The 24,634-nt window shown below is 40.6% G+C and overlaps 1 protein-coding gene across 3 annotated transcripts in view; it reads right to left on the reverse strand.

Moving 5' to 3' along the window:
* The window catches only part of dlgap1a (discs, large (Drosophila) homolog-associated protein 1a), a 99,308-nt gene that overhangs the window by 45,016 nt on the left and 29,658 nt on the right, over window positions 1-24,634 (reverse strand). Inside the window, exon 2 of one of the 3 annotated variants that reach the window (XM_041991601.1) lies at window positions 5,644-6,019. In XM_041991601.1, the coding sequence (XP_041847535.1) occupies window positions 5,644-5,907 (264 nt within the window). In that variant the 5' untranslated portion in view covers window positions 5,908-6,019. Of the gene's footprint in view, window positions 1-4,494; window positions 6,020-24,634 lie in introns of all 3 variants that reach the window. The other 2 variants (XM_041991600.1, XM_041991599.1) reach the window with 2 other exon arrangements.

Genomic DNA, 24,634 nt, shown 5'->3' on the forward strand with positions numbered 1-24,634 from the left:
TCCCATTTCTGCACTTATCAGATTATTCAAGTGATCATGTAAGTTTGTAAGTTTGCATCTACTTCTGAAGCGTGAGATTAAAGAAAATCCTGCTCTACATTTTCCAGTCCCTGATCGGATTTCATTCAGAGTACGTACGTAGTGACATAACTTCCTGTTATTTTTTTCAAAGCACAAGGTCTTTGCTGAATGTGGCGGCGCCTGCAATCTTAGCTTAGCTGCTTATGTGGTAGCTAATTAGCAGCTTAATAGGCTACATGTGAATCTTTTACTTTGTTTATACTCTGACTTCACATGTAATCTATTTAGAAGCTGATTAGCTCTCCCATTAGCAGCTAATGCTCAGACCATGGGCCTCACCACATTCAACAAAGACTGGATGTTTAGAAAATAATAACAATTTACATCACTACGTACTCCAAATAAATCTGATCTGGACAGGAAAATGTAGACAAGAGTTTTTTTTAATATCATCTTTCCATCAGATAAGATTATCAATTATCTGATAACTCATGTAAATGGGTTCAATGTTGTATTAAGTTTTCATCCATTTCATGTGAATGGATGATTTTTAAACATACTATTCATATATTTAAAAAACTCCACCATGTTTATTTTGTCATGTCAATATAGACTATGGTCCACTGACTGTAAGTTTGATGATATGTCGTTGGTTTTTCCCTAAGTGTTGATGACACTGATGATTCAATCAGTGAAAAAGAAGATTAATTATGAAGTTGATCCCAGACTGCATTACTGTATTATCATATCATCAGTATCAGTACTGATATCTTATAAAAAATAAATTTGATTTTTTTCTTGGGTATTTTCTGTTTTTCCCATGTTCTTATCAGGTTCCAACAATCCACTGATGGTTTCTGCTCTAACTGAGGGTCCTGCAGAATAAATCCCTGTAGGATAAATAAACATGTTGTTCTGGTTTTTAAACTTTAGTATGACTCAAGGTTTTCTGTAAGTTGAGGAAAGTGAAGATTGGATCATGTTTCAGGTTGCAGTGTGCCCTCAGCCACAGCCAGTGACATCCAGTCGTCGTTTCCTGTCATGCAAACCTGCAGCTGGATGGATCCAGAGAAATCCCACAGGGGAATTATTTAACAAGTTACAGCCCATTTTAAAACATTTGTTGCATTTGCAGTTGTCACTTGATTTTGTGGCCTTATTTTAGGAGTTTCTGGGATTTTTTTTTCTGAAAAAAGTCACCTAAAGCATGATTTAAAATGCAGACTGTGACTCATCACTTGTTTAAAATTACAAACTGATGAATTATTAAGTAAATCTGTCTCATGTCTTTGTGTCTAAATAACAAACAAAAAAAAAATAATCCAATAAGTTTTCCTAAACAAATCTAGTGTTCATATAAATGATAAAGACTAAATTCAAAATATAAATAATTATAGTAAATGAAGGTTGTTGTGTTAGAAACAGAGTATGGAACATTTTCAATGATAAAAATTTCATAATGAGGAGAAATAACTGCAAACATTTATTCATATCACAGCTTTTCTGAAATAATATGGTTAAATAATGCATGTTTAGGCTGACTGGAAAAATCCTTGATTAAATGTTGTAATCTGCTTTTATAAGCAAAATAATAGCAAGATGATATTTCTAAGTGTCATTTTAGAGTGAACTGAGATTTAAAACTATAAATCTGACCTGCTTCTATGTGGCTGTGACTTGAGGAACAACCCCTCTGTAGCCCTATATACATATATATATATATATATATATATATATATACATATATATCGATATATGTGTATCTATCTATCTATCTATCTATATATCTATATATCTATATATATATATATATATATATATATTTATATATATATATATATATATATATATATATTTGTAATTACATTATATGCATTTAAATATATATTTACAATGAACATGGAGCCATGAGAAAGTAAAGAAGAATCCAAACTGCTGACTTAGTTCTTCTTTCGGGAATTTGAGTCACCGAATGGAATAAGAATTCACAAACATACGACGTTCCCACTGCAGGTCTTACAGCTTACATACACGATTTCTTGTTTTGTTTTTTTCCAGCAATCTTATTGTTTTACATTACTATGTACATATGACCACCATCACACTTCTGTGTGAACTGCACATGGCCCTGAAGTGATGCGCATGGGCAAAGATAGATGTGACATCACACACAGCGTCCTGTGCGTACGCACATAAATATGAAGCTAAACATTGGTATGTGTGTATCACTTTAAAAGGTATTTGTGCAATCAGAGCCTTAAAAAATATATGACTTTGTTCTGTCCATTGTTTCCATTTGATATTTCATGTACATCTCCTCTTGCGCAGAATTGTGACGTCTGTCTCGCTTCAATGATGCAGAACTCGAATAAAATGCACGTGACTGTTCAGACTGAGGTCGCTTTGAAAAGACTGGATATGCATCCGATCTAGTACCACACGCGAAAGTTGCTTATTTTGGATTTGTGTTGCTCAGACTGTAATAAAAACAGGGTCATGTGTCACCTATGAGCAAAAAAAAAGTATGATTTGAGTCACTTCTGCCTGCAGAGTCTATAGTTTCCTCTTCAGCTCACTCTCAGCCAACGACACCAACGTCAGAAGCACGATCAAATCATTTGGTCATTGGAATGAACGCTGCAGCAGGTTAGCATCTCCTGACTGTAGCTCGCACTGTAACTCAGTGGGAGTCATGACACTGTAATCCAATCAAAATCTTATGATGTATAGGGCAGTTTCACGCAGATTCGCCTTCAGTACCGGTATATCATAAAAATCTGAACAACCACAGATGACGCACTCTCAATTTTTCAATCTATGTTCAAAAACAACACTAAGGAATTATATTATTTGATACACTGCTGGTCCAAACAAAATTCCCCCTTTTAACACATCATGGGACTTCCTTTATCTCTGAATCCAGCAGCATTCTCTGTGCCATCGTTTCCATAAGCATAGGCAACATCACAACATTTATTTCCATCCACAGCTGCGTTAATTTCCTTAAAGATCTTGAAGTGATGGTGGGAGAGTTGGACCTCCAGCACATCCCAAAGATTCTTAAGCCTGGTACACACATAATTATTGAGTAAATCTGACTCATGTGTTTGTGTCTAAATAACAAAGGACTTTTTGGGCTGTTTTTGTCCCAATTTAACCTCTTCCCGACCTCCCGATCATCGTGAGATTTCCCTGTCCTGTTGTCATTTGGTCTGTGGTGTTACGAGCCGAATTGTCCCAATAATCAGCTCCGAAACCGGTCGTAGCTGACAACTGGGAAAATGTTTAATATTTCAGAGGAACACTGGCGACTTGTGCATTGTGACTGCGTGGATGGTGACGTGGTACGAAATGTAGCCAATCGTGTTTACGCCGTCTCCAGTCTGTTAATTTTTTTCATTTTTGGCTTTTCTGTTAACAATAGTCCAAAGACCACCATCATTCCATCGTCCTATATATCCCCTTCCATGCTGTGTGTTGTGTTTTCCGATTGTCACTATGTTTCTTCTTTGTTTTGACGTTTGTCCGGCTCGGAGGACTAGATTGAAGATGAGTTGCTGGACAGCATCGTCATGTGTGTGTTCTTCTGTGATTACATTTTCGGAGCACACCACACAGAACGATCAAAACTGATTTTTTATCTTTACATGTGAGGTCTCGACCAAATAAAAATCTCATAAGATAAAAAAAATGGTTATGTGTGTACCAGGCCTTAATGGGGTTAGGTCTGGACTCTGTTGTAGCCAATCCATGTGTGAAAATGAGGTCTCCTCTTCCCTGAACCACTCTTTTACAATAATGCGTTGGACAGTTCACCCAGTTCTAGTAGTTTCCACATCTCCTTAGAGGTTTTCTCTGCTTAATGCCAATGATCTGACCCTTCTGAAACAGACTAACATCTTTTCCAGGACCATGGGATGTGTCTTCTAACATGGTTGTTTAAGAAATGAGAAGCTGCTCGCTGCATTAGTTGGGGTTAAATAACTTGGGAGGCTTTTACCTGCTTGCATAGTTAGTTTTTTTTTGTTTGTTAGTTTTGCTTTGTTTGTTTGAACAGGCAGTGTATGTCACCCAATTCTGTGGGTATAGCATCCTTAAATACCAAAAGATGTCTGTCAATAAACCCGGACAGTCCTAGGTCTATGATCATTTGAATCAATTTATACGTTAAGCAGGGTCGGTCATAAATCAAACTCTTCAGTGCAGTGTCTGAACAAGACATTCTGACCAGTAGTTGGATTCTGAAAACTGTCCAATGGCACCCTTTTCTGATTGGTTTTGTCTTTTCAGAGAGAAAAGCGAGCATTAATTATGTCAGAGGATAAATCTAAAATAAAGTCTCTCAAGACTGGAAACCACTGGCTTGGAGGAGACATTTGTGAGGAGAATAAGTGGGTGGAGAAAAGGGAGTCAACAGAGGGGAGAGGGGTGAACTGACTGGTTTTGGATGGGAGTCAGAGAGGAATTATTTACCTGTAAGAAATGGCAAGAGCGGTCCTGCAGCTGACTGCCCTTAGATTTGACTAGAGCTCTATCTAGGTTTAGGTTACCGGATCCTGCGCTGGCTCGTAGCTGGTTGTGGCTGCTGTTGTTGGTGTAGACCTCTCGGGCCCTGCTCACCGTTAGGCTTGATGACCACGCCCCTTTCTTCACAAGGGGCCCGTCCATAAGACCCAGTGGCTGCAAGGGGCCACTTCCTCCACCGATACCGCCACCGCTGTTATTGCTGCTTACACTAACTGGCACACATGCTGACGACGCTGCATATTTCACATCGCTGTTGCTCCGGGAGGCTTTGAGTGCAGAGTGGTGATGAATGTGGCCATGGCGTGCATGAGAGTGTGTGTGCTCGTTGAGCGTGCTGTGAGGGTCCATCATAAAGTACTGCTGGGACTGCGAGGAGGAGAGACTCGGGAGGGGAGTCTGGGGGAACTTGTCAGGGTTGATGTCAGGGCACCGGCCCATTGTCATGGCAATAGGTGAGGGGGAAATTGATGGGGACGGAGAGGGTGGAGGTTGGTGGTGATGAGGGTGGTAGAGACACAGCTCCCGTTCCAGGTTGTCATCCGAGCTCCAATATCCAGAGCCCGGAGCAGATGCTGAGCCGTGGAGCTGGGGGTGGTGGTGGTGGTGGCTTCGATGCTTGGGCTCCGCTGACCGACAGCGCTCACGGCTCTTGCTGCGCTTCCTGTGACGCACTCCCACTGGTGGAGTTACGCCCTCTGGGCTGGCCCTTGAACCACCACCACCACCTCCTCCGCCACCACCACCACCATTAACGCTCCCATTATTGGCCCCTTTAGATGGCTGTGTGTGGTGTGGCCCCTCCAGCGAATGTGACTTTGTGAAGAGTTTCTGGACTGAGTGGACCAGGTGGCGAATTCGCCCGGGGCTGTCATTGTTGTTGTCATTGGCCCCCATCCCCCCACTGTGGGCCAGTATTCCTCGTTTGTACTGCAGTGTGTGGTAGCCATCTCTGGAAAATGGTGGCTGATGCTCAAACGGGTCCACAAAGTTTACTGGTACCTGAGTCTGCGTTTTACCCCCATAGCCTCCTCCACCTCCTCCCCCTCTTCCCCCTCCTCCTACATAGGGTACCATGGCCATACACTCATCCTTTACCTCAGGATGGTGAGATGAGGAGGTGGAGTGGCACCTCCTTGGGAAGGTTCCATATGGGACAATGCTGTTGCTGTCAGAGGGGTACGAGGTACGCTGAGCATTGTAGTAGGACAACTCAGCTGGATGTGGCAGGGGTATGGGCACTGGCATGTCCATCTGACTGATCAAAAATGGCTTGCGGTCAACATGGTGACCCAGTGGATCATATGCTGGTTCATAGGAGACCACATGATGGTGACTCCGACTACTTGATAGGCCTTTCATGACAGGGCGTAAGATGGATGAATGGAAAGAGGAATGAATGTATGAGAGATGCCAGGCCCGTGATCAGAAAAGGGGCTGCAGAGGACTGTCCCTGGGAGGAGAGCTGCAGACTCTGGAAGACAAGAAGAGAGAAGCAATAAAACATCAGCTTAGACAAGGAAGGTCCTACATGAAGCAAGTTATGCAACGGTGACATGCAAGAACCAGTCAGAAATCCTCGGATGGAACTGTCCTGCTGTGAACGGGTTATAACGTTTCCAAATTTCAAGACATTTAAATGCTTTTAAATGTTCATATATGTGTGTGTGTGTATATATATATATATATATATAATGTATTAAATTTACATAAATTTCTGTATATTCTTCAAAAAAGATATAAATTGTAACATTTTTTATTTCCATTTTTTAAGGCAAAATCATTTTCAATTATAAATATCTAGGAAATGTATGTTATTAACTTTATATTTTTTCAATTAATTTCAATTTTTTTTTTTTTTTTAAATATTTACTCATTTACACGCGCATTAAGCCCGTGGTTCTCTAACTAGGGTGTCGGTACCCCCAAGGGGGTTGCAAGATAATTGTAAAAAAATACATAGCCTACATTTATCAAATAAATTTGGAATTTTACCAGGGCTGTCAAAAGTAAACCACTAAGGAGGAGATAAATTAGCACCTTAATTTTAACACATTAGCATATAAACAACAAAGTTTGGTAAAACATGCCAAATTGAAAATGTGAATTTGAGATTATCTTCGCCAGAGAAGCTTATTTTGGGCATGTAGGTGCCTCGTCACAGGGGTGAACCACCAAAAACCACTTTATCCGCCTTATTTATGAAAATATCTCTTTTACTTAATGACTTCACATCTCAGTAAACTCAGAAAGAGATCAGAAGAGGTTGTTTGACCCACAGTTTTATAGCTGAACAGGCAAACACACCAGCTGGATGCAAGTGTGTGTACTTGCACACACTGAAGGAAATGTACGGTGTGTGTTTTCTCTTTTTTACTCGGCCCATGACCGATTAACACAACCTGACAGCTCCATTGGTGTATAGCTACCGACAAGCTCCAGTAACAGCCAGTGAGCTGGCATTAGCCACACACTCACACAAAGACTCACATGAAAAGTTAGAAAAACTCAAACGTGTTTGTCTGGGTGTTTTCAAGGGGGGTACTGCAAGGACTAAATACATTTCTTAGCTCCTAGCCCTGACCCCTATCACAACTAAACCCAAATCTCACCTTTTCCTTGAACCTTACATTACCCCAGTCATACGTCACCACCCTTCATACTTCCATGTGTCTTTTACGTTGCCGTGGTTGTAAAGTCAATTCATCCACTAGTGGGCAGTGCTGAGCTCAGAGTTCACTTCCGTCTTCTGACATCGGGTTCAGATACCAGTTGGTGGTGGTAATGCTCTGATAAATATAGCACACTCACACACAACCGACACACTCATAGACTGCATTAAAAAGCGTCCGCCATCTCTACAGTTAGTCTAATCTCTTCTTCCTTCAGTTCCTCTTCTTCTCTGGTTTGTTCCTTTCGCTGCTTTTACTATAGTTTACTATGTAAGTTTCCATACCGAAGCCGCGTGGCATTGTATGCAGTGTTACCACAATAATGTAAAGACCACCAGATGCTGGTATGTCAGCTACTTACTCAAGCAACGTGGCAGTCATCTCCATGCCAGCGGCGTGCAGCACCAGTAGCACGTTTTTACTTTCACTTTTAGATCGGTTGGCTAATTGATACTTCCTCGGCAGTAGGAGCTTAGATTGGAAGAAAATGGTGCGTTCCAAATTTGAATAGTGAAAATCGATTTTTCAAAGACAAATAGACAGAACCATTTCCATTCAGTCTACCTCCAACCAGCACAAGACTGATGTGCCTAATTTACCAGGAGATTATAGCTATGATAATAGTTTCCAATTATTAAACAGCGTTATCAGAGCAAGCATAGGCATTTTGAAGACCTCCTCAAAATTCTGAGGTAAGAACAACAAAAATAAATGCAATGAAATCTTCTTCTTGCTACATCCACTCACTCAGAGAAATGTGGACTTGGGGAAGCACAAATAGCCATTTTCAGAAATAAAATAATGTATTACTGAAGTGATGGGAACCATGTTTGAAGGAAATACTAGCCGGTGATCTAACTAAACAGCTTTTTGATAGAATAAGAAATATTCTATATTCTGTGTGTTTAAGATCATACAAAAGGCTAAACTAGCATCTTCTTCGTCCAACCGGCCATTTTTTAAATTCCAACTCAGAAACATTTGAATTTTCAACCAGACTAGACAAGGAAAGGAATTTGAACATTGAACATGATTTTTTTTCCAGTTGCACCATGTGTTGTAGTTTGCACATGCTAGCACATGTGGCTAATGGCAGCAATCTGTGACCTCACTGGTCCCATAGTTACAGTAGTCACTGTGTGATCTCACTGTTTACATGGTGAGTCTCCATTTTGTCTCATTGCTTTCTCCCATTTATATGCAATTACACACACTTTCACACCTATACAGGTGATTGTTTGTCTTATTATAGCAGAGTTGTCAGTGTAGTAGAACAGTAAACAATAGCATTTATTAACTGAAATATCATTGATAAACAATTATTGGTCTCACCTTGAATAATGTTTGGGTATTAAAAGTTAAAATTAAAAGCTCCTACACTTCCCAACAGCATTCACAGGATTTGTTGCACCTAGAAGCCCATGTCTATCATCTAAGACCCCTCTTACCCCAACCACAAGCACTTTCTCCCCATCCATCTGGAAAAGGATGCTTAAAACTAACAGCTCCAGGCAGAAAAACAGCTTCCACCACAGAGGTAATTAATCTACCATACTTTGACCCCAAACACCCCAACGTCAACTTAATGTTCCACAGCCTTTCATCCCTTTCCTTAGTGCAATACTTAATGTTATTCAAAATGTCACTGTTAATATTTGTTTCATAATCATTCATATATTTAATATATTCTGTTCACAACTGACTATTTAGTCACATTTATTGCATTTTATTTATAAAAATTTGAAGTCTTTTAATCTAAACAAGTAAATTATTTCCATCCAAGCAGGTTTTAAAGGAAGCGCTGCCATCTGAATGTGTCAGAAATGCATATTTTCAGTCAGAAAATTACATAGTGCAACTGTAAAGATAAGGAGCAATATAAAAGGATTTATTTATTTGTTCTTTATTTAGAAAATGAGCTCCTATACATCCTGATGTCTAAGTCTGTGACATTTTTCTTCCAAATAAAACAGGAGTTTGGTCGTTTCTGTAAAGTATCTGTTCATTTACTAGCTGATCACACAATGGATATCACAGCATGGTATGCCTCGATATTAAACTGATGCGTATTGTTTTGAGAGAGGCCCAGAAATGCTGTTATGATTCACAAACAGTACAGCAGGCTTACATGTATGCACTGTTTTCTTTTTTTTTTCTTCTTCTGTTTTTTTAGACAGTCATTGGCCTAAAGGCTGAATAAGCTAGGTATATATACAAAATATACATTTAAATCCAACTAAAGAAATGAGGAGCAGTGTGAACTGGCCGGCTCATGAGGGAAAATCTTAAGATGTCTTTCAGCTGAATTAGCTGTGCCTGGAAGAGAGGCCAAAAATGTCAATGAGACGATGTGACAAACAGTTGAGGTAATGATGCAAAGAAGTGTTCAGTGACTGAATAATGCTGAACATTCTTCTGAACTTTGCCTACTAAGGACCATCTTCAGGTCATTGTGTCCTTCCAGACCTCCTTCAGCCTGATCCTTCTTTCACTTTCAACCTGAGATCTTTTTCATCCTCCGTGTTGTTCTTTTGGAGCTGGCTTTTTTCTCTGCACCACCTTGGTCTTGCATAGCTTTTTGTCAGAATATTCTAAATGTTCATGAACTTCCTTTCTTCCTGAAAGTTTTCCTTCTTTGTTCATCAGCTTTCCAGAACTAATAACTGAAGATCCAGGACTAATAAAGTACCTCACTGGTCTTGTGGGGGTGATGCTCTCTACAACAGGGATGGGTAACTCTGGTCCTCGAAGGAGACATGTTCAAAATTTACGACCCTATATCTTCATATGTGTGAGGAACGCTGACGACTCATGAATTTTGTGGATGGTGACGTGGCACGGAACGTAGCCAATCAGAGTGAGCTGGCTGGGGAACAAGGAAGTAAATAAAGACCGTGTTCACATCGTCTCCAGTCTGTTGTTTTTTTCAGTTATGGCTTTTTCTGTTAACAATAGTCCCAAGACCACCATCATTCTCTGGTCCTATATATCCCCTTCCATGCTGTGTGTTGTGTTCTCCAGTTGTTGTTATGTTTCTTCTTCTTCGTTTTTTTGCTGGTTGTTGCTATGGTTCTTCTTCTACATTTTTGTTAGCTGACTTTTGGTCATGTGAGTTGTCCGGCTCGGAGGACTAGATTGTAGATCAGTTGCAGGACAGCATCAAATGACTGGCTCGTTACCAGGCCTCTGCAGAGCTGAATGACATGTGAAGGGGATGCGTCTAAAAGTTGCAGGATGGTAGATCTCGAGCACCCCTACTTTATATTAACTTTCTCATCTCACTTTAAGGTCTGGTGTGCAAGAATTACTGACATCTGGCGTTAAAAATCGGCATAGGAATTACTTTTAATACCTAACACAGTTGTGATTGTATGGTGGCTTCCAGAGGCCAATCTTCTTCCAGACACAGACATGTTGTCATGTGACTGGATCCAGTGGCCTCAGACCCAGCGATGACTGCACCACAGGCAGCTACTTCAACATCAGGTGTGTCCCAATTCAGGGTCTGCACACTTCAAAGTGTGGATTCGTCGGCCACATACGTCATCGCGGTGCGCCAAGTACTGTCCCAATTCACAGAATCTGAAGGACCCTCCGAATCCACCCTTCAAATCCGCACTTCGTTTAGCCTCAAACCAAGGCTGCTGGTGATGCATCCTTCGCGGTCTCTTTTCTCCCAGAACTCATTACGCACAAGACGGTGGCGAATCAGCAACCTCAGAAGAGTCAAATTGAGTTTAAATAAAGTTTTATTTTAAAAAAAAGTATGCTTTTTTTTAACTACACTTTAGTATAAACGTTGCAAAATCATGTACATTTAAAGCATGTTTGTTAAATGGTGACATTAAAATTCAGTAACATTTGATATTCAAGGCCTTTTAAGGGGTTAATTTTTTTTTTTACTGTTGGTGTTGCCGCTCTGTGTTCAGCGTCCACTGAAGTGTCCTTTGAGTAATTTCAGAGGTTTAAGTGATTCAACGTCCTGTGTTGTTGCTATGGGAAATTCTTGTAGACTAGGTAGGCTGTCCCATTTCACAAACATTAAGCGGACTTCGAAGTTTGTAGACTATGGAGGACACTCTGTAGGCTTGGTCACACAAATCTGGTGCTGCAGTTTTAAATCTTCACACACAGAGTTGTTTGTCCATTCAGAGACACAGTAGTAAAAATGGTGGCAGCTGCCATGTATGTGGACCCATATATATAATAAAGGCTTGATGCTTTATGGCAGAATTTCAAACATCATCACTGGCGGCCATCTTGCCACAGGCAAGCGCTCTCACGGGATCTGTGGAAGGTGAGGGATCTGTACAAACATAAATAATCTTATTTACAAGCTGTTTGGTTTCTTACAAAAGTTATTAACGTGCCTATAATTCTGGATACTTGAACATTTTTAAATTGCAGCTTTTGTATTTGAAGAACTTAATTGTTGAGCGTAGTTACTCATCACAGCTACTACAGCTAGCCTGCTTGCACAAGTTATCAAAGCTGAGACCAAAATTGAGAATTTCAATTACAGTGGTCCCTCGTTAATCACGGGAGTTACGTTCTAAAAATAACCCGCAATAGGCAAAATCCGCAACATAGTCAGCTTTATTTTTTACAAATATTACATATGTTTAAAGGCTGTACAACCCCTCACTGAACACTTTATACACATTTCTTAGACAGGCATTAGCATTTTAACACTTTTCTCTATTGTTTAAACACCCTCAAATTTCAAACCGTAAAAATAAGTCCAGTATTATAAAATGAAACCGCAGGACGCAGAACACAATGCACTGTAAAAAAAAAAATAAATAAAAAAAAAGCATGCAACAAAAACAGCGGCGAAAGGTGAACCGTGTTATAGCGAGGCACCACAGTACATAGGTAGGTTTTACTGACACCAGTAACAAATTAAAGACAAACTAATGTTTTGTCTGAATGACAATCTTTGTGGATGTGGTTGCAGTTATTAGCTGGGGTGCCTTTTACAAATCATAGTTGCTAACATAATGTAATGCTATTTCCCACTGACAGAAGATAGAAGTCGAAGTCGTACACGCCAGACTTGTCTGCAGCCTATGGCTGCTCTAATCACCGTTATCAGATCAAGAAAGTGGGTCATTTGCCAGGCATCAGCAAGTTCCAGACAATCACAGCCCATCAGACTGCTTGAGGTCCTATACATTGTACAGAAGAAGATAGGTTCGGAGGATGTGTTTTTGCTTCTGGATACACATCGGCTGCACACAGTATGGTGTAGACAGTCACCACCTATGTTGCTGTCATTAGTTGTGACCCTGTTTTTTAAAGTGTAACTACACACCCTACGTTTTGCGTAACTCCACCCACTGCGAAATTTGAAAATGCCAGAAACCGCAAGGGTTGGGGAGGGAGGTGTGGGGGGATCAGGGAGCGGCGAGTGGGCGGGTCAGGATACACAGGCAGAAATGATTGACAGACAGCAGCTCAGCAGCCACTAGCACAATGGAAAGCAAGATTCACAAAGCAGCTACGCCACAGAGCGGTCTTTTGAGGTGGAAGACTTTCTCCTCCAGAATCTCCTCAGCTACACACAGGCCAGGTGGTCCTGTACGTATCAGTCTGAGCCATTAGCACTGTTAGCTGCCTGTCAGCAGCTCCAGCAGCTCTGGAAAGCTGTGGAGACTGGCAGCAGGTTGTGGCAGCTGCAGGAAGTTGCAGCTGGAAGTGGCTGCTGCTACGATTTGAGCTGCTGTCTGTAGCCAGATGAGGATCAGCAGGTAAAGAATAAAGTCTGGTGTTACTTTTAATGTTTAATGTTTAATTCAGACAGGTCAAATTAATTTCACCAAAACATACATATAGACATCTAACAATATAATTGTACCCAATTAACATGTCCGAAAAAGGGTAGGGAGAAGTGAGGGTGTACTTTTACACCTCTCAAAAGCACAAATCTGTCCTACTGCAGGAATATTTTATCAGAAACTGTGAAAGAACAGACGTCTGGAACTAGCAGATCTGCACCACATAAGGTCACATTCCTTCATATGCATTGTGGGCATGGTTTTCTATGTCTGCTAGATGAGGACCATAGATTATATGTAAAAGATGGACGGAGCCTCTGTGACGTCACACGTAGGTTTCTGAACAGCTGAATTGAAGCTCATTGGGCGGTTCCCAGCTGAGAGGGGGGCTGTGAAGGTGGGGGTAGATGATCCCATCAAGGTCCGAGCTGCCTGTAGCTAAGAGCTAACCGAGCTAACGATAGCTAATCAGCTAACGGAGGTAGGCGGGCTAAAACTAAGGCACGCTGTTAGCCAGCTAAAAACCACATTTGTGCTGCACTCTCTCTTCTTGCCGCAGATGTCGGATACTTGTCAATTAAAAGGACACACCCCTAATTATGCCGAATTTCAAGTTTAAATAACATCCGAACGGATGACTTATGAAAAAATTCACCCCCCTCACGGTTGTCATGAAGGTAAACTTGACCTAGAAATCCTAAAATGGATTTCTGTACCAGGCTTTAAACATGTTTATTTCTGCTGTGAAGCAGATGAGGAGTGAACTGTAATTTTTTGCATTTCCGCATAGGCTTCACATTTTACCGGCAAAGCCAGTTGCAGCTTGCCAATTTGCATCTGGATGGAGGGGCCGTGGGTTTTTTAAAATTTTTTCCTGATGTAGAGAAGCACCAGTATGGCTCTACATCACAAAAAATAAAACCTGGTTTTACCCTGTAGTGGGTGTTATAAGTAATTCTTTACCCACAAAATCACATTTTTTTTTCTAATTAATTTTCAAACATACAAATTTTATCAACAGTATAGGTGGTTTTCATCACAATTAAGTAATACTGTGCTCAAAAACACATTTTTGGGTGCACTACCGCTTTAAGCTAAAGCTGAACCACAATGCCAAAATGACTACACTGAGCTTACAGTGGAAAAACATACGCTCAACAAACCAGTCCTTTTCAAAGGGTATTAGCCAAGCCATGTTTTTTGGGTTGTTTTCTTTCTTTTTCTTCTTCAGCTTGTACTTTGATTACTGAGGTGTCGTTTGTGTTCATTTGTTTCATTTCTCTCTCACTTTGCTGTGCCCTGTGTATTTGTATAGTGAAATTTTAAGTTGGGTAATTTAATTATATCAGAGGACTTTTCAGTGTTAAATTCAATTCCACTGTTTCACTCACAAATCTCAGTTTTTATTTCTGTCCTCCATGTGTAAATCTCCACTACAGTGTAGTTCTCTGTACAGAGTGACGATTTCAACAAGCTGCATTTTTATGTGCATTTATAAACAATAGTAAAGTGATTATATGCGAATAAAATCTGCTTTTAATGATAGATTACATTTTTCTGGCATTGACTTTTAAATTTGTTACATACTGCAGCTTTAAACAACAAGGAAATATTAGTTTATAAATAGATCACACAAATATTTTGAAAAGCAACTGGATTATTATCTGAATTATAAAAATCCTTGGGCACAACACACTATGATTCAATTCCCTACTGGTCTAAACTAGAGACCATTTCAACTTACAGCTTCTGTTTTTTCTATCTTTCTGCTGAACGAGTCGAGGGTTATTCTGCCCAGTTAATTTCTGCTTATTGGAAAAAAATACATAAAATCAGCTTTATTTTAGTCATTGTGATTTTAATTTGTCTCCAGATTAAATCTGTATAAGATTTATTTCTAGTGTTAGTCCCAGAGTGAGCTTTAAACATCCACTCTTATGATCAAAATAATCTCGAGCAAACAGCATTTCTCAGCTCTGGAGATGATTCAGCAGCCACTCGAATGCAAACGTCTAAAAAAACCAAGTGAGATATAGAGTTGAAGAAAAGCAGAAGAATGATGTAAAGGGGTCGATGGAAATAAACTCTATAATATAATAAAGAAGGAAGAAAAGAGGAATGAGAGATTGACAGCTGAATTCCCCCACCAATGTTTTATCACCACCTCCTGATGCATTTTTCAAAGCCATATGTGCTAGGCATGCTGGGTTGATGCTGTGTGTGTAGGTGGAAGGAGAAATGAAAATAGGGCTGAGATCAAGTTATTTTAGGCTAAATGGAAGCTGGCAAACAAAAAGCCTTTGAGTCACCCTCTGAGGGTGGATACCAGAGCTGGAGGCAGACAGGATACTCTGGAACCCGTTGGGAAAGTACTTCTCTACCACTGCATAGTCACTATCACCAACAAAAGAGATGAGGGTGAAACTGCCCATTTTTACAAGGATGTCTGTGTTTATTCTGACCTGGTATTTGTGCTGAAAGGTGTCCTCCACTTCCAAAAAAAAGGCATTCCTGAGACTTTCACTGAGCCCATTTACATGATCAGTAAAATCTGATGTTCTGGGAGTAATCACATTACTCTTATAATCAGATCTGACATGTCTACATGCACTTCTAAAATTCAACACTCGGAAAATCCTGGTCTACATTTACAGTACAATGAGAGTACAGATGAAGTGATATCACCTTCTGTTTTTTTCAAAACATCTGGTCTCTGTTGAACATGACACCCATGGTCTTAGCGTTAGCTGCTAATGTGGAAGCCTGTGGTCTTATGCTAATGTGGAAGCCCTCAGTCAGAGCGTTAGCTGTTAATGTGGAAGCCCTCAGTCAGAGCGTTAGCTGTTAATGTGGAAGCCCTCAGTCAGAGCGTTAGCTGTTAATATGGAAGCCCTCAGTCAGAGCGTTAGCTGTTAATATGGAAGCCCTCAGTCTGAACGTTAGCTGTTAATGTGGAAGCCCTCAGTCAGAGCGTTAGCTGTTAATGTGGAAGCCCTCAGTCAGAGCGTTAGCTGTTAATGTGGAAGCCCTCAGTCAGAGCGTTAGCTGTTAATGTGGAAGCCCTCAGTCTGAACGTTAGCTGTTAATGTGGAAGCCCTCAGTCAGAGCGTTAGCTGTTAATATGGAAGCCCTCAGTCTGAACGTTAGCTGTTAATGTGGAAGCCCTCAGTCAGAGCGTTAGCTGTTAATGTGGAAGCCCTCAGTCAGAGCGTTAGCTGTTAATGTGGAAGCCCTCAGTCAGAGGGTTAGCTGTTAATGTGGAAGCCCTCAGTCAGAGCGTTAGCTGTTAATGTGGAAGCCCTCAGTCAGAGTGTTAGCTGTTAATATGGAAGCCCTCAGTCAGAGCGTTAGCTGTTAATGTGGAAGCCCTCAGTCTGAACGTTAGCTGTTAATGTGGAAGCCCTCAGTCAGAGCGTTAGCTGTTAATATGGAAGCCCTCAGTCAGAGCGTTAGCTGTTAATATGGAAGCCCTCAGTCTGAACGTTAGCTGTTAATGTGGAAGCCCTCAGTCAGAGCGTTAGCTGTTAATGTGGAAGCCCTCAGTCAGAGCGTTAGCTGTTAATGTGGAAGCCCTCAGTCAGAGCGTTAGCTGTTAATATGGAAGCCCTCAGTCAGAGTGTTAGCTGTTAATATGGAAGCCCTCAGTCTGAACGTTAGCTGTTAATGTGGAAGCCCTCAGTCAGAGCGTTAGCTGTTAATATGGAAGCCCTCAGTCTGAACGTTAGCTGTTAATGTGGAAGCCCTCAGTCAGAGCGTTAGCTGTTAATGTGGAAGCCCTCAGTCAGAGCGTTAGCTGTTAATGTGGAAGCCCTCAGTCAGAGGGTTAGCTGTTAATGTGGAAGCCCTCAGTCAGAGCGTTAGCTGTTAATGTGGAAGCCCTCAGTCAGAGCGTTAGCTGTTAATATGGAAGCCCTCAGTCAGAGCGTTAGCTGTTAATGTGGAAGCCCTCAGTCTGAACGTTAGCTGTTAATGTGGAAGCCCTCAGTCAGAGCGTTAGCTGTTAATATGGAAGCCCTCAGTCAGAGCGTTAGCTGTTAATATGGAAGCCCTCAGTCTGAACGTTAGCTGTTAATGTGGAAGCCCTCAGTCAGAGCGTTAGCTGTTAATATGGAAGCCCTCAGTCAGAGCGTTAGCTGTTAATATGGAAGCCCTCAGTCAGAGCGTTAGCTGTTAATGTGGAAGCCCTCAGTCTGAACGTTAGCTGTTAATGTGGAAGCCCTCAGTCAGAGCGTTAGCTGTTAATATGGAAGCCCTCAGTCAGAGTGTTAGCTGTTAATATGGAAGCCCTCAGTCTGAACGTTAGCTGTTAATGTGGAAGCCCTCAGTCAGAGCGTTAGCTGTTAATATGGAAGCCCTCAGTCTGAACGTTAGCTGTTAATGTGGAAGCCCTCAGTCAGAGCGTTAGCTGTTAATGTGGAAGCCCTCAGTCAGAGCGTTAGCTGTTAATGTGGAAGCCCTCAGTCAGAGGGTTAGCTGTTAATGTGGAAGCCCTCAGTCAGAGCGTTAGCTGTTAATGTGGAAGCCCTCAGTCAGAGCGTTAGCTGTTAATATGGAAGCCCTCAGTCAGAGCGTTAGCTGTTAATGTGGAAGCCCTCAGTCTGAACGTTAGCTGTTAATGTGGAAGCCCTCAGTCAGAGCGTTAGCTGTTAATATGGAAGCCCTCAGTCAGAGCGTTAGCTGTTAATATGGAAGCCCTCAGTCTGAACGTTAGCTGTTAATGTGGAAGCCCTCAGTCAGAGCGTTAGCTGTTAATGTGGAAGCCCTCAGTCAGAGCGTTAGCTGTTAATGTGGAAGCCCTCAGTCAGAGCGTTAGCTGTTAATATGGAAGCCCTCAGTCAGAGTGTTAGCTGTTAATATGGAAGCCCTCAGTCTGAACGTTAGCTGTTAATGTGGAAGCCCTCAGTCAGAGCGTTAGCTGTTAATATGGAAGCCCTCAGTCTGAACGTTAGCTGTTAATGTGGAAGCCCTCAGTCAGAGCGTTAGCTGTTAATATGGAAGCCCTCAGTCTGAACGTTAGCTGTTAATGTGGAAGCCCTCAGTCAGAGCGTTAGCTGTTAATGTGGAAGCCCTCAGTCTGAACGTTAGCTGTTAATGTGGAAGCCCTCAGTCAGAGCGTTAGCTGTTAATATGGAAGCCCTCAGTCTGAACGTTAGCTGTTAATGTGGAAGCCCTCAGTCAGAGCGTTAGCTGTTAATGTGGAAGCCCTCAGTCAGAGCGTTAGCTGTTAATGTGGAAGCCCTCAGTCAGAGCATTAGCTGCTAATGTGGAAGCCTGTGGGCTTGGTGTTAGCTGTTAATGTTAATTTACTCAACACAGAAGACAGACATGCACACGGACAGACACTTTCATATATTTCCTGCATTGTGTACGAGCTTTATTGGTGCATTTTCATTCGTCATTGCTTGACGCAGCAAAAGGAGTAATACCACCAGAAACCACTGGGTCAGTGTTGAGCAGTATAGCTGACATGCGACCAGCGAAAGGAACAAACCAGAGAAGAAGAATAGGAGCAGGAGAAAAAAGAAGAAAGACAACGAGGACAACAAATGTAGAGATGGTGAGAGCTTTTGAAGAAAGGCTGTGTCTGTCGGGCAGTTGCAAACAACTTTATAGTTTACCACTACCAACCGGTGTCTGAAACTGATGTCAGAATGCAGGAGAGAAATCTGAACTTGCACTGACCACTTGTGGATTAATTTACATGATAACCATGGCAACATAAAAGATGTGTGGAAAGTAAAAAGGGCGGAGACGTATGACAATGCTTGAAATGAACATACCTATTAAGTACATAAGGGAACATAAATGGGTCTTTAATTATTAACTGCTAATGTGAGAGCTAATAAGCTGCAAACTTGTCTACATGTGAATGTTTTGCTCAGTCTATTTTCCGATTTCCTGCTGCTTCACGCCAACCTGTTTTTGTTTTGTGTCCCTTTATATGTGGAGATGGCGCCTTTTCTGTCTTTTTAACTGAAAACCTTGAAATAACAGAAACGATACTGTTTATTGCACATGCTCAGATGTAAAAAGCCTTAATAAATCAGATATACGAGTCTACATGCACAAAGAAATTGGAATATCAGAGAGAAATGTAGGTTAATTTATCAAATTTCTCATAATCAGATTGTGCTGTCTACGTGATTATTTCACTTGTCTGATAACTCCAGGAATCAGGTAATGATCAGATTTTTGGTGTGAATGTAAACAGATTACTGTCAGATAACAAGAGTGGAGACACCAGAGCGACAACATACCCAACCCTCCTGTAAATTCAGATTCATGTTACGGACCCCACACCTAACACGCCTGTTTGTTTCTTTGTTTTTTTCTTGTCAAAGTCCTCAGTAACTCTCAAAATACAGTACCTCTGCTACCTCCTAACTTCAGTCTTTAGCATTTTTATTGTGAAGACTCTTTTGAGAAATTTGACATAATAGGCTAAACCCTTACCCAAAACAACCCTTTATCATTTGGATGAACCATGAAAAGCTCTTCTACATCAAGCTAGTTAACAGGCTATTCTACTCTTTTCAATTCACTTGTGTTTATAAAGCATTTTTATTCATAGAAAAACAGTTATCACAAGGAATATATATATATATATAATACTTTTTACCTTTTAGTTAGTAAATCCTGAACATTTCATCCTTCCTTCTCATAAATATGTGATTTTATAAATATATATGAAGAAATATTTAAACTGTTGCTGTTTAAAGAGAAAATTGCTGCTAAACCTGTTTATGTGTTTAGTGCAGGGGTCTGCAGCCTTTACAATCCAAGGAGCCATTTTTCCCTCAGCCAGCTAAATAAAACTCCTTTAGAGACGCAGATGTTACCAGACTTTTCAAAAAGGAAACTTAATATATATTTTAATGAAGAGCCACCATAGGATGTTTGTTATTTTTGAAGAACCACATTTTTATTTCCATTTTTAAGGTTTTAAAATAAAGAAAAACACAAAACTTTATAAAAAGAGGATAAACAGACTTTTTTCTAAGGGATGTAGATATCTGTGGAAAATGATGCAAAAGAAAAAAAAAGTCCCTGGTTTCCAACCTAATGACAGGAAAGATAGATTTAAAAAAATATTTTAGCCACGTATTTAGAGGCTTTGTGGAAGGTCCAGAGAGACACTTGCAGCTCCAGAGTTGCAGGTTGGAGACCCCTGATGTTAGTAAACCACAATTAACTGCATTTTCTTTATATAACTGTAGGCCTTCTTTTAAAGGAAAGAGACATTTTGAGCATAAGAATGAGATTAATCGCAAACTGTCATGCGATTAATTGCGATTAAAATTTTTAATTGTTGCCCAGCACTAATATATACACATATATATATATATATGTGTGTGTGTGTGTGTGTGTGTGTGTGTGTGTGTGTGTGTGTGTGTGTGTGTGTAGGTATATGCTACTTTACACTACCTCAGCTGGGGTTGGAGCAACAAAACATAATTTAATAGCACCTCTTTATTCTTTTCCACCTCACAAGTGAGGCTTTTGATCTCCAGCCCCGAAAAGCTTCTTTTTTTTTTTTTTTATTGCAGAACATCTCCTCCAAGGTTATTATAGTTAACAAAAACTAACAAAAAACGAAAACTACAATTTAAAAACCATTATCGTTATGTGAAATAAAAATAAAAACGAGTTTAAAGAAAAAACTAAAATTTACTGAAACTGTTTTGTGTGTTTACAAAATGAACTAAAACAAACTACAATTAAAGCAAAAATGTCCTTCGTTTTTGTTTTTTCTAAATTTATTTTATACATAAGGCCTCGGGGTTGATATGAAATCTATTTACTTTGCTCTGCCGGATTTACGCCAGGTGTCTGCGTATATGTGTATTTCTCTTTTTGTAGGTAATTAGTTGTTTCATCTGAATGAATTAAAGCTCTGGTCTAGAGTTTGTTGGGTTGTTGAGGTTGTTCATGATTAGTCAGTTTGAGCTCCTTTAGACTTCTGGCTGCCAGAGACTGTGAACTGTCTCTTGAATGGATTCATGTTATGTTGTTGTGTGTTTTTAGTATGTTGGTTATGTTGATTTTTACCTAGCACGCTATCTCAGAAGCAGCATTGCACACATTTTTTTACTTAAGGCTGCTATTATTTGGGCTGCTGTATTTGATTTGTCAGTGACTGTTCATGTTTCCTCCAGATAAAGTTTTTAAAATTTGTATCTTATTGAGTTTTTATTATACAGTATTTATTCTGATAGAAAAAACAAACAAAACTAAAACTAACACTAAAACTAATAAAAACTAAACTAAAACTAAGCATTTTTAAAAAAGCGAAAACTAATGAAAAATAGAAAATTTGTTGAAAACACTAATTAAAACTAACTGAATTTGAAAACAAAAAGTCAAAACGAAATAAAAATTTAAATTAATAAAAAATCCAAAACTATTATAACCTTGGTCTCCTCTCCGCATTATGAAGGCCTGATCATTTCTACACTGGGATCAGTCAGATACGAATGTTTCATAAATCATGTGGATCCAATCATAAGCCCATTCCTCCAATCACACGTGTGCTCATTTCCACGTTCATTCCATAAATGAGCGCCATGATGTTTCCAGCCTCAGTTGTCAGATTATGAGGCTAAAATGATGTAAAATGAATGTATGAATAGATGTAGCAGCATAAAGGTCGACCAGAAGAAGAAAACAGAATTTATTACTAACAGAACTTTGTAGAAATAACACACAGATCAACAGTGACCAAACCTTTTCTCATCTCATCGTTCTCTCAAGTCTTGGCTTTCAGGAGAAAAATATTGTTATTGAAACAAACACACAACAGAAACTATTTCCATGTTTCCACTTTTTCCTCATTTCCAGTTATTCCTGCTACTATTTACCTGCTATCCTCACTAAACCAACTCCAGCTCAGCTGCTTTGTGGCGCCACCGTGCATCAGAAACGTCTTCTTGGCTTTATTCCAGCCATAGAGGAGCATTATTTTTCTTCTTTTCACACACACACAGAACTTTCTGCTCACTGGTTGATCTTTGGCTGCTCCTGATTGGACGTTAGACAATGCTGGGGGTGATGTCCACCTTTCCGAAGAGAGCGACTCCTGACACGGTTTTGTGTGTTCTTTCTGCGTCTTTTTATGTGTCTTTTCATTGGCTGATCGCTCCTGTCAAAATATTAATATCGTCAGATATTTATCCAATTGTTTTATTGATCACCGTCCTTCATTTGTGGCACGCAAATGGCCTTTCTTCACAAACAACGTTGCTCTTAAACGCCAATACAGGTAATCTAACCCACTCAAGGGACTACCTGCTGTAGCTGAACTGCGCCCAACCAGATCCAGCGGAGGTATTCCTTCAGTTACAGCTACCTGCCATAACTTTGTCCAATGTGCGATCGCTTTGGAACAAGATAGACGAGCTTGTATCGTTATTGAAGTCTGATCCAGACTACAAATGAACCAGTTTGTTCTGTTTCACAGAGACATGGCTCTCTCAGGATGTGGATTTTCACCTGGACGGTTTTGACATCCTTCGCTTTGTCAAAGACGCAGTAAGAATGTGGAAGTCCTTTCGGGACGGGGTCTGCATGACTGTCCACAGCGAGTGGGCAACAAATGTTACAGTGAGAGACCAAGAGAAGAGCTGTAGACATTATGAACTCTTTATGAAACAGGTGAACTCATCACAAAACCCATCACAGTCTGGAATGAATGTGCAGCTGAAACATTAAGGGGCTGTTTTTTAATGATGGTGGTGGTGGTAAAGGAAAGGAGTTCAGAAGGAAGGCCAGGGTGACTACGACCAACTACAAGAACAGAGTGGAGCAGAAGTTAACATCTGGTAATGTGAGATAGGCCTTGCAGGGGTTGAACATCATGATGGACAGAGCCCCCAAACCCACAGTATCCGAGCACCCAGATCCAGATGCCTCTTTCACTGAGTACTTATATAATGTTTTCATCCGTTTCAGCCACAACACACCAACCACTCGGACCCCTAGCCCCTCCTACCATACCATCACTGTTGATGAACAGCTGGTGGCCTCCATTCTACGTAAGGTGAACCCACACAAGTCCTCTGGCCCTGGCAGGCTGAGAGGCTGGGTGCTCAAGGACTGCTCTGCTTAGCTATGAAGTCCTCACCAGGCTATTCCAGCACCTTCTTGGCTCTGGCTCAGTCCCCATCCAGTGGAAGAAGTCCATTATTATCCCAGTGCCTAAAAAGCCCCACCCGGAGGGCCTGAAGGACTACCGGCCAGTTGTCCTCACATCTGTCTTGTGCAAATGCACGGAGAGAGTTGTGTGTCATCAGATTTCAAATATGCTGTCGGACAAAACCGATCCATTTCAGTTTGCCTACAGGAAAAAACGTGGTGTAGAAGATGCAAGTCTCACATGTTTAGACTGTGTCACCAAACAACTGGCTTCTGCACATCCACACACTAGGATTTTATTCAAGGACTTCTCTTCAGCTTTTAACACCGTCCACACAGACACTCTGCTGCACGGCCTCTCTGACCTGCAGGTCCACCCCACATTGACTTTATGGATTGGGAACTTTTTAAAGGACAGGCTTCAACAGGTTCCTTTTAGTGGTTTTAAATCTAGAACATCACTTTCAAATTGTGGATTTATAGTCTCTGAATAAACACTGCATATTGTGATTGGAAACCTCCTGGAGAGGATATAAATGCCTGGAAAGCTCAATATCTGGTGGAGTTTTACAGATTAATGTGCTTCTAATTCTTCTGGAAATAATGATGTATGAAGTTTAAAAGATATTAGACCCCAAAACAGACATTTTTGGCTGGTCCAACTTCTGGCTAAAAAAAAACAAGATGGTAACAGCCATAAATTTACAGCATCACGGACAGTCTCTGGCCAGATCTTTGGCTGAACAAACCTCATGTGGTGGAGTACGATGGCACCATCACATGGTGATGGCTAAACTAAATCAGCTAAAATTAACTTACTCACACAAACACCTGTTGCAGGACTCACAGGTATGATGTGTCCCTTTCCACCCCCTCCAGAGTGAATGTGTGTGAATGAGACACAGATTTTCTCTCCCATTCACTTCTCTCTCTTTCTCTCTGAGCCTTGCTTTCCAAAACAAGAGAAAGTGTGCATTACCATGGCAACCCCAGCAGTATGTAAAGCAGAATTCAGTGATCAGAGATTTCCAGTGGAATACACACCACTGTCTATACTGTATATCATTTAGCACCATCCTCTCATCAGGAGCAGCACAGGCACCTGTCCTGTGGCTGCTACATGCTAAAAATAGGCTTTTATTCAACTTGTTATTAAATACTTCCTCAAAATTTTTGCTTCTCTGTACTTTCTTTTAAATTTTTTTTAAATTTTTCTTTTTTATAATCTTTATTACATATTATCCGTCGGAGGGGGCTGCACCCCATCGGTACCAAAAAGATGTGGTTAAACTGCTGCAGGTAATTAATACAAAACCATGGTGACTTAGTGCCTTATCAGAGTGTGTTATTGTGGGATCAGCTGGTGGCAACAGTAAAATTACTTTAATAAATCAGGGTGCCTCCAGCTTAACATTTACAGACTAGTTCAGCTGTGTAAATAACTTGGTAAAACTTTATAATAACTGCACACTATTAAGCATTAGTCAATACTTAACTGATCATTTATTA

Source organism: Melanotaenia boesemani, chromosome 8, assembly GCF_017639745.1.
Source record: "Melanotaenia boesemani isolate fMelBoe1 chromosome 8, fMelBoe1.pri, whole genome shotgun sequence".
Classification (NCBI taxonomy): Eukaryota; Metazoa; Chordata; class Actinopteri; order Atheriniformes; family Melanotaeniidae; genus Melanotaenia; species Melanotaenia boesemani.